The sequence below is a fragment of the Salmo trutta genome, chromosome 23 (assembly GCF_901001165.1).
Source record: "Salmo trutta chromosome 23, fSalTru1.1, whole genome shotgun sequence".
NCBI classification, from domain to species: domain Eukaryota; kingdom Metazoa; phylum Chordata; class Actinopteri; order Salmoniformes; family Salmonidae; genus Salmo; species Salmo trutta.
In genome coordinates, this window is record NC_042979.1 from 34,601,955 (window position 1) to 34,613,142 (window position 11,188).

Here is an 11,188-nt window from a genome sequence, read left to right on the forward strand (position 1 = left end):
GAATTTCTCTGATCAAATAGCTTCAAGGGATTGTTCAATCCAATGGTCCATGTCAGGGGGATTACATAGCCTCTAGGGATGTCTATCTGTCAGTCAGTCTTCAGTCGGCAACCCTCGACAGCTCTGAGGATTCACCTCACTGGTCGTGACTGTTCCATGAGCTTCTGCTCAGAATTCCGGAAACGAGCCTCAAGAAGGAGAAGGGGGCTGTTACATCCGCGTGATAATGCTACGAACACCAATGGTCTCGAGGAGAAATCGGTAGGCACGGTATTCCCTCTTGTGCGTAGGAAAATGGGCGTGTTTTGGGAAAGCTCAGTCACGCTGCGTGGGTGGTGAGTGTATAGTAAAGGGCTGCCGCGGCAGTATATAGCACAGTCTGCAGTCAGCGGTTCAGTCAACCAACAGCTCAAGCACAGCTAAAACAGCTAAGAAACGTTCAGCACCACAGAACAGCGGACAGCTCCTCAATAAGCGAACACTATGGTTCTGATCTGGACACAGTTTGGAGTGAAAACCAAAAATGTCAAGTGCAAGGTCCGCGTTATGAACAGGAATGACAGCTCGGGCTCTTCATCAGGGGTAAGTTATATTTTTACAATTGTATTCATTTCAGTAATTTACTGATTGTAATGAATTATATCAATGCTCATTTTACGCATATAGTCATTAATTGTGCCTTATGGTTGTGTCGTTAAAAAGACAGTGAGTTCAAAGATTTTGCTAATTGCTGAGAATGGTCTTTGATATTAAGCATAGTGATTTATGTCAAATAGTGAATGTTCCTTCCGAACTATAGCCTGTTCAACTTGTATGGGAGCAATGGGTTCTCCAGTATCCTGCAGACAGTGTAGCCTAGTTGAGACAATCAGGGTGCATCCAGGATCTGCGGTAGCAGCTGCAATCTGCTTCACCATGCTCATACACACGAGCTCCCCCTATATTCACATTGTCTGTATTATAGGTGAGCAGATAAATATCTGCATTTTAGTCGGTAAGACTGAAATGGACATAATTGCATTTGCCATGGGCTAGTTTTAACATAACACCGTTTTCGTGGGCTGAATGCAATATTAAAGAATACATTGATATTGTGGTCATTTGTATTCAAAACACTGACATTTCCAAGTATGCATCTTCTGATATTGGTACAAACTAGCACAGCAGGCTTTCCTGATAATCATTGGTGACTCAGTGCTATTTGTCTTGGTCATTCTCAATCAACTGTTGAATGTCACACCTGCTGGGTGTCATAAAGATGCCGGATGCTTAGCAATGCATTATCATGTGCATGGCAATGAGAGCACTATAAGGAGGGTTTAGAACCCACAGGCCAGGGAATTAGTTCTCTTTCTACCACATCTTATCCAACTCTGGTTTCATATCTTTTCATTGAGGCACAATTCGAACCTGACTTTTAGACAAAGGACAAAGTGAATCTATTGGTGGGTGTAATTCAGTCAGGCATTTGTCCTTTTATAAGGGGGTTGACATCTGTAGGCTATAGAGATCTAACGTGTTACTTCTCTCATCCTGGTTCTCCAGGAGAACCAAAAGGACCAAGAGGTGCCTGTTATGTCCATCAAGCCTATGGGGAAGGATTTCTACAAGGTCCTGGGCGTCGAGACAGACTCCAACGAAGATGAGATCAAGAAGGGATACAGGAAGATGGCCCTAAAGTTTCACCCTGACAAGAACAGCGCCGCTGACGCCGCAGACAAGTTCAAGGAGATCGCAGAAGCTTACGAGATTCTGACCGACCCCAAGAAGAGAGTCATCTATGATCAGTTTGGAGAAGAAGGTGAGAGCCTTTCCTTCCCTTGTCATTTAACCAGCAGTAGCCTTGTAGGGCCCTTTGCCTTTGTCAGTTGAGTAGAAGTAGTTACTATAGCACAGGCAGATGCATTGTTGAATGGTTGATGGTAAGCAGCAGTACCTTTGCCAATTGCTGTTGCATCTAGCAAAAAATCTGCAGCACCTGGTCCACCAGAGAGCCAGCCCAACATGTGCGCTGTAGACAACCGCAGACTGATAAATTATTCAGCCATCCACCAAGAAAATGTTTCCTCAAACTTAAAAAATTGACAAATGTAAATTTTGTAAGCCCTCCAGAAGTGTTAAGCCAAATATACATGAGTAAGAACTTTGTCTCAGAGTGGAAGTAGAATAGAAGATTGGACAAGATGGAAGATCACACATCTTCTGTCTGGGTAAACTGTACTAACTGTCTTTTTTCCTTTTGTGTCTCAGGTCTTAAGAACGGAGGCGGAGTGTCCATGGCAGGCAAGGAGAACAACACCCATCAGTACAGTTACCACGGTGACGCCCATGCCACATTCTCCTCCTTCTTCCAAGGCTCCGACCACTTCGACATCTTCTTCGGGCCCGACGGCGAGGAGGAGCTCTTCAACCCTTTCAGCCGCTTCACCTTCAGCCACGTCGGCGGTTACCACGGTAACTATGGCCCCACTGGCGAGAAGCTTCGGCGCGGGCGTCGGCGTCTGCAGGGCATGGCGGTGGTGCACGACCTCCTGGTGACCCTGGAAGAGGTGTTCCATGGCTGCACCAAGCACATGAAGATCACGCGGCGCCGTCTCAACCCGGACGGCCGCAGCCTGCGCACCGAGGACAAGGTCCTGAACGTGGTGGTGAAGAAGGGGTGGAAGGAGGGTACCAAGATCACCTTCCCCAGAGAGGGCGACGAGACGCCCAACAACATACCCGCCGACGTGGCCTTCGTTCTCAAGGACAAGAAACACCCCCACTACAAGAGGGATGGGTCCCACATTGTGTATACAGCCAAGATCACCCTCAAAGAAGTAAGTTTGTGTTTGTGTGTCAACCCTACATTTATTTGGGAATATAACACAGTAAGTCTTAGCAGAATTACAGCACTGCCATACTTTTAGTTTAGGTAGGTTTACATGAAGTTTCAAGGCACGGCTGAAGTATGCCACTCCCATACTTTGGACAATGGCTCAAATTGGTGGCTGTAGAATAGATAAAACACTGTTCTATTCAGAGCCCCTCTCAGCTAACCCACCACTGCCCCAACCTTATCCTTAGCTTAGCTCACAGACCCCCACGAACACACAGTGCAGTGCACTCTGCAGAGAGCAGCAGCAGCTGTAGCTAAATATAGCCTCTGTGTCGGCCGCCCCCTCACAGTGCTTTCACTTCGCTCCCTCACTGACTCCTCTGCCAGCCTTTAGCTTCGTCTCACCCTCTCTCTCTGGCTCACAATCACTCACTCCCACGTCCTACGCTCCTCAGATTAGCATGAGAGCGTTCACAGACAGGGCAGCCTCTTCAAAGAGCTCCTCTCCATCTTCCCATGGCCCACTCAGTCACTCTGTTGAGTACCGACACCCACACACACAGCCAGAATAGAGACAAGATTACCGGTATGATATTTGTAACACTTATCGTTGCATAACAGAGCAAAGCATTGTCTTTTTGGGGCAAATGCTCCACATTCAAGTCTGTGATATAACACATTCACTTGGAAAATTTCCATGGTTAGGTAAGAGTTTCATACATTCATTCAGAAGTACCAACTGCAGCTAATTTTGGTATGGCGTCTGCTGCATGTACTGTATTATGTAACCAAAGGCTCTCAACATAAAACAAGGAACCGGAAAATTAACAAATCCGATCTTCCTCTCTGTTTCCTTCCAGGCTCTATGTGGATGCACAGTCAACGTCCCCACCCTGGACAACAGGACGATGCCGCTGCCGTGCAGTGACGTCATCAAGCCCGGCGGCATCCGGCGGCTGAGGGGCGAGGGCCTGCCCCACGCCAAGACCCCCTCCACACGTGGCGACCTGGTGGTGGAGTTCCAGGTGGCCTTCCCTGACAGGATCCCTCCCCAGTCCAAAGAGATCATCAAACACAGCCTCGCTGGGTGCTAATGGGCTAAGGTCCTAGCATGCTATCATGCTAACGACCTACTGTTTGAGCCAATAAAATCACAGCCTTGCCAGGTGCAATGTCAATCCAGCACAGCTTCTCCCTGTGCTCGGTTTAGAGACAATGGCAGAGGGCACCGGAGAGGGTCAGATGGAAGCTTTTTTGATTATAGGCACTTTTCATAAGCATATTTAACAGATACAATGCCACAAGTAGAAAGGTTTACAGTTTAACTGGCAAATTGACTCCTGAGTGTCTGGGCACATCTACTGACTTTCTCTTGAAGGAAAAGGGAATAGGTACTGTTACTGTGTATACTGCTTGCCTATATCAGGAACTTGGTATTCCAATCGAGTCATTTGACTTATTACAGAAACCTGAGGTAGTTGATAGTCACGTGACAAAATGATTCTACCACTTGTAGGCTATGGTTGTATGGTTTTCATATGACTGCACCTTTACATTGATTTATTACAATAACAAATATGTACTTGTGTACAAGAGTGTACTTGTGTACAAAAATATTTATAACTTTGTCTCTAAAAGAGATTCCTCTGTCAAATGTTCAACTGAATCATTTGAAATGTTTGTGTATATTTGTGCTTTAACTTATACCAGATGTTAATGTATTATTCTAAATTGACAAATGGACACAAAGAAAAGCATGTAAAATAAATGAAAATACCAGAATTTTAACTCATGGTGTTGGTGTTTGATTATCGTATAAAATGTGCAGCAGAGGTCATGAATGACAATTCATGCAGAGCATGTCCATATTGCCACAGGAAATATGAAAACCTTCCCAAATGTTAGGTGGACATGGATAATCGGCCTACAAGATGTGGAACTATGAAGACAGGAAAAGGTATAATACAGTAAATTAGATAAACCTCATAGGAATGCTGAACACAAAACATCTGAATATGGATGCAGGAGTTGGAGAGACCTCTTGGGCAAGACAAAGTCTCCTCCCACAAAAACATGGAAGACCAATGAGGCCTGAGAGCTATCTGACTACATCCAAGTGCAGATCAAGCGGTTGACCCAAAAATAAAAAGTGAATGAATTAATGAAATTTCATTTTTGTGTCAAATCACCAATTGGCAACCCATCCCTTTTGGGATTAATTGACACAAACAAACATTACAATAATTCACTGTGGTAATTAAATAATAATTATTCTTCCAGTGTTCTCTGCAGTGCACATCGCATAAAGAGTGAAAACATAAAATCTATAAATAATAGTAAATAAGGTTATCCAAACAATAATTATATCCATAGAGCAGTAAAATAATATACATACATACATACAGATAAATACAGAAAAAAATAAACAGAAGGCATTTGAACCCAGTCTGGCACAAAGAGAAGATTCATATGGGAGACAAGCCTATACACAATCTATATACACACGTGCCATTTACCACATAGAAGCTAAATATTTTTACAATTTAATTATAGGTAGCCCTTTTTCTTTTATTCCAGGCTTTATCTAAATATTCTGCAAAAAACATTTGTTTCTCCTCATCGCTCAGCCACATAATGCCAGGGTATATCTGGTGTGCTTTCTGGAATAAGTGTATATCGTGCTAGAAAGGGCAATAGAGTATACAATGTAAGTACTTGAGTAAAGATTACTGTGGTAAACTGTTGCAGATCCTCAGTGGTTGCAGTAGGTTTTGAGCAGTACTGTGCTGCACCATTACAGTCCACCCTAGCTAAGCTAACTACTGCCACCCAGTGTAAAATGCTAGTAAGAGAGATGCTAAAAGGAATCATCAGATACCACATTCTAGGGCCCCTAGGTACATCCCAATACGCTAAAATAGCTTCCTTTCCTGAACTCCTCTCTTTTCATCTGCTCTAAACACAGGACAGGTTAATGCAATGTGTACTACTATGTATGGGCATATTTATTTTCCTATTCAACTCTTTCAGAGAGGAAGCGACCTACACTATTGAGATGCAGCCCCTTTTGCAAGAATGTCATCCTTCCTTCCCTCTTTCCTTCTTTGGGGAGGAAAAAAATGTAAGCTTTAATTCAGTTGTTTTAAATTTGGAGTAGAAGATTGAAAAACAGATGGCACTATGGACAACATTACTTTTAAACAAGGCAGAAAATGGGAAAAATAAGTATTGAAAGGCAAGACTCAAGAGCTCCACTCCTCCATGGTCAATGCAGGGTCTTACACAACAGAGACCAGAGGGTTTATCGCACGCAGCCATTATCGAGTCTCACCCTAGAACACACACCACAGGTTTGAGATGGGGGTGGGGGGGGGGGGGGGGGGCAAAACATCAATGTTTATCAATAAAATGTAATCAAATGTATTTTTTAGGAACTCAGTCGGGGTCTCAACTTATTGAGAGTAAGAATAGTAAAATACAACCTGTTTTAGAAATGTGGATGTGCATCAGCAGTTCCTCTCTTGTTATGGCAGTCACTCAATAGCTAACAATTACCATATCTTTTTTTTAATGGTAGTTACTCTAGCTATCGTGGCTGAATACCGACCAGGCACGCAGGTCACATGCCCAGGGGCCCTGACCTCCAGGGGTCCCCCAATGATTTTGTTTTCATTTGCAATCAGATATCATATTAAGAATAGGTCATGGAAAAATGTGAAGAATTGCAGGAATTTAGTTTTAAAAAAGGCCCCCACCAGAGGCCAATGCCACCCTTATTTCAACACAATTCCTTTCCTAGAGCAGAAAATCTCATTTTGGGTCAACATTCGAAGAATGACACAGTTAAAAGTTTGGATACAGGGGCCTCCCGAGTGGTGCAGTGGTCTAAGACACTGCATCGCAGTACTAGCTGTGCCACTAGAGATCCTGGTTAGAGTCCAGGCTCTGTCGCAGACAGCCGTGACCGGGAGACCCATGGGGCGGCTCACAATTGGCCCAGCATCGTCCGGGTTAGGCCGGCAGGGATGTCCTTGTCCCATTAAAAATGTAAAATAAACTATTGTACACACCTAGTCATTCAAGGGTTTTTCATTATTTTTCCTATTTTCTACATTGTAGAATAGTGAAGACATGAAAACTAATAAATAAACACATGGAATCATGTAATAAACAAAAGTGTTAAACAAATCAAAATATATTTTAGATTCTTCAAAGTAGCCACCCTTTGCCTTGATGGCAGCTTTGCACACACTTGGCATTCTCTCAACCAGCTTCACCTGGAATCAATCAATTTTTTTATAAAGCCCCAATTTATAAAGTGCTGTACAGAAACCGAGCCTAAAACCCCAAAGAGCACAGTGGCTAGGAAAAACTCCCTAGAAAGTCTGGAACCTAGGAAGAAACCTAGAGAGGAACCAGGCTCTGAGGGATGGCCAGTCCTCTTCTGGCTGTGCCAGGTGGAGATTATAACAGTACATGGCCAAGATGTTCAAACATTCAAAGACAACCAGCAGGGTCAGATAATAATAACCACAGTGGTTGTAGAAGGTGCAACAGGTCAGCACCTCAGAAGTAAATGTCAGTTGGCTTTTCATAGCCAATCATTCAGAGTTAGAGACAGCAGGTGCGGTAGAGAGAGAGTCTAAAACAGCAGGTAGCACGTTCGGTGAACAGGTCAGGGTTCCATAGCCGCAGGCAGAACAGTTGAAACTGGAGCAGCAGCACGACCAGGTGGACTGAGGACAGCAAGGAGTCATCAGGCCAGGTAGTCTTGAGGCATGGTCCTAGGGCTTAGGTCCTCCGAGAGAAAGAGAAAAAAAGAGAGAATTAGAGGGAGCATACTTAAAATTCACACAGGACACCGGATAAATACTCCATATATAACAGACTGACCCTAGCCCCCTGACACAAACTATTGCAGCATAAATACTGGAGGCTGAGACAGGAGGGGTAGGGAGACACTGTGGCCCCATCCGAAGATACCCCCGGACAGGGCCAAACAGGCAGGATATAACCCCACCCACTTTATCAAAGCACATCCCCCACACCACTAGAGGGATATCTTCAACCACCAACTTACTACCCTGACAAAAGGCCGAGTATAGCCCACAAAGATCTCCCCCATGGCATGAACCCGAGGGGGGCGCCAACCCGGACAGGAAGATCACATCAGTGACTCAACCCACTCAAGTGACGCACCCCTCCTAGGGACGGCATGGAAGAGCACCAGTAAGCCAGTGACTCAGCCCCCGTAATAGGGTTAGCGGCAATTCCAACAGTCTTGAAGGAGTTCCCACATATGCTGAGCACTTGTTGGCTGCTTTTCCTTCACTCTGCTGTCCAACTCATCCCAAATCATCTCAATTGGGTTGAGGTCGGGTGATTGTGGAGGCCAGGTCATCTGATGCAGCACCATCCCTCTCCTTGGTCAAATAGCCCTTACACAGCCTGGAGGTGTGTTGGGTCATTGTCCTGTTCAAAAACAAATGATAGTCCCACTAAGCGCAAATGAGATGGGATGGCGTATTGCTGCAGAATGCTGTGGTAGTCATGCTGGTTAAGTGTGCCTTGAATTTTAAATAAAATCCCTGGCAGTGTTACCACACCTCCTCCCCCATGCTTCACAGTGCAAACCACACATGCGAATATCATCCAGTAACCTACTCTGCGTCTCAGAAAGACACGGCGGTTGGAACCAAAAATCTCAAATTTGGACTCATCAGGCCAAAGGACAGATTTCCGCTGGTCTAATGTCCATTGTTCATATTTCTTGGCCCAAGCAAGCCCTTCTTATTGGTGTCCTTAGGTAGTGGTTTCTTTGCAGCAATTCGACCATGAAGGCCTGATTCGCACAGTCTCCTCTGAACAGTTGATGGTGAGATGTGTCTGTTACTTGAACTCTGTGAAGCATTTATTTGGGCTGCAATTTCTCAGGCTGGTAACTAATGAATTGAACCTCTGTAGCAGAGGTAACTCTGGGTCTTCTTTTCCTGTGGCGGTCCTCATGAGAGCCATAGTGCTTGGTTTCTGCAAATGCACTTGAAGAAACTTTAAAAGTTATTTCAATTTTCCAAATTGACTGACCTTCATGTCTTAAAGTAATGATGGACTGTTGTTTCTCTTCGCTTATTTGAGCTGTTCTTACCATAATATGGACTTGGTCTTTTACCAAATGGGCTATCTTCTGTATACCACCTCTACCTTGTCACAACACAACTGATTGTCTCATACATTTTCGAGTAGGCCTCAGTTCAGTTGTCTATATGTAAAAGTGAATTTTGACTGTGGGCAAATGGTTAATTTTGGGAGTAGTATATGCTCATTTAAATGCAGATATGTATTGTGGTGACAAACAAATTGGATAGATCTTGAAGCAGAAAATCTAAGATACCATGGACACAGGGTTCGCCAAGCACAAAATCCAAGCACTCACTGTGCAGAGTTCAATCACAAACGCAGGATAGTGAAATTGATTGGTGCCACAAAACACCTGCTCGCTCACAGAAAATAACCAATTAGGATAAGCAATTGTGAACAAAATCACAAATCTTGTGTGTTCTGGAATTGGATCCTATTTGTGATGAAATGTCGCAAATAGGCCCATCAATACCACCCTCAAATCGGAGTGATGGTTTGCCAATTACCAGTTTAACGCTACTTATCATCCTACTCTTACCGTGTGTGGTTCTTCTGTTGCTGTTGAACTGTTTGTTTCTGGGTTACAAGTTACACATTTGTTCAAAGAAGAACAGAAAAATACAAGAGGACTACGAGAGTATGTTACAGTCTACTCTGTCGACGGGCCAGAGAATGACCAGAATATCCGAGACGCCATTGTTGCCAAATCAAGATGGGAAAAGGGCTTACATCTCGGTTTCAGAGACTATGCTGGCACAGCCCTCGAACTCTTCAAGAAATTCGTCAAAGGAGAGGGCAGCAGTGGACCAAAGAATCCGATTCATCCGGCCGGACGGGGCTTCGGGCGGTGGCTTGGAGTCCCTGAGGACGCAGAGCACCATATTGGCCACCTCCAGGTTCGACCAGAAGCGTAGGTCACGAATGTACAGCAGGAACAAAATGATCTGGCGCAGAAGCGCCCCTGTCCTACCGCAGTCAAGTGATTCAGAGGCAGAACGGCCTAACCTTGTACCACCCAACTCGCCTGCGCTAAATAATCCACACTCAACGGTTAGTTCGTGGTTTCTAGCCTAAAATGAGTTTGTAACCCTTCAAGTCTGTCTTGGATACATGTGATGAATGACTGTTTTTACGCACGCAGGTAACATCTGACCAGAGGCCCATGCGTCGGTGCAGCACCATGGAGCTATTGAACAACATAGAACACCAGTTTGGTATGGTTGAATGTGAATATTCCAGTAACATACCTCCAGAGATGTTATGCTTTGTTGTATCTGACAACTCTTCCACCATGGGCCCTGGATTGGACAGCGACTTTGGAGCAAGCGCAGGTGAGTTATCATAGCGGTTTTACATTTACATTAAGTATGAATATCACATTTTCTCCACCATTAGAAAGCGATGGCCTCTCACAGCCTACCTACAGTGGTGTAAAAATACTTTAAAGTACTACTTAAGTCGTTTTTTGGGCTATTTGACTTTTACTTCACTACATTCCTAAACAAGTGTACTTTTTACTCCATACATTTTCCCTGACACCCAAACGTAGGCTACTCCTTACATTTTGAACGCTTAACACGACAGGAAGATGATCCAATTCACGCACTTCATGCATCAAGAGAACATCCCTGCCTCAGACTGACTCGCTAAACACGTTTCGTTTGTAAATTATGTCTGAGTGTTGGAATTGTCTGAGTGTTGGTGTGCCCCTTGCTATCCCCGTAATAAGGAAAAAGTGCCATCCGGTTTGCATAATTTTAAATGTATACTTTTGACGCTTAAGTATATTTAAAACCAAATACTTTAAGACTTTCACTCAAGTATTTTACTGGGTGTCTTTAACTAGTCATTTTCTATTAAGGTGTCATTACTTTTTACTCCAGTATGACAATTGGATACTTTTTCCGTCACTGCCAAGCTAATTACGCAAGCGCTTCTCCAGGTGTCTCGCTCCGGATTTTATCCGCGGACAGCGACGGTCTCAACAACGGTGTGTGGGACTCCGGAATGGAATGGGACTATTACGACCCGTGCTATGTGAGGGAGAAAAACATACCCAAACAGAAACATCACATGCCTGCATTGCATACCAAGCATTATTGGGTATAATGCCAGAGAACATGAAATATTTTAATATTTATTTATTATTAGGCTACATATTTTTCTCCAAATATTTAATTCTAAAAAGCACACTAACACAGATTATCACTTTTTCCATTTAGCCAAATGTAA

At 44.1% G+C, this 11,188-nt stretch overlaps 2 protein-coding genes across 2 annotated transcripts; both read left to right on the plus strand.

The window, feature by feature from the left end:
- Window positions 1–390: 390 nt before the first annotated feature.
- On the plus strand, window positions 391–4,606 carry LOC115159868 (dnaJ homolog subfamily B member 5). The gene is made up of 4 exons (XM_029709944.1): window positions 391–582; window positions 1,546–1,801; window positions 2,251–2,819; window positions 3,679–4,606. Exons 1-4 carry the CDS (start codon window positions 484–486, stop codon window positions 3,910–3,912), a joined length of 1,158 nt encoding a protein of 385 aa, XP_029565804.1. The 5' UTR covers window positions 391–483; the 3' UTR covers window positions 3,913–4,606.
- Window positions 4,607–9,351: 4,745 nt separating this feature from the next.
- hwa (huluwa) lies at window positions 9,352–11,188 on the plus strand. The gene is made up of 3 exons (XM_029709947.1): window positions 9,352–10,006; window positions 10,098–10,287; window positions 10,899–11,188. Exons 1-3 carry the CDS (start codon window positions 9,404–9,406, stop codon window positions 11,063–11,065), a joined length of 960 nt encoding a protein of 319 aa, XP_029565807.1. The 5' UTR covers window positions 9,352–9,403; the 3' UTR covers window positions 11,066–11,188.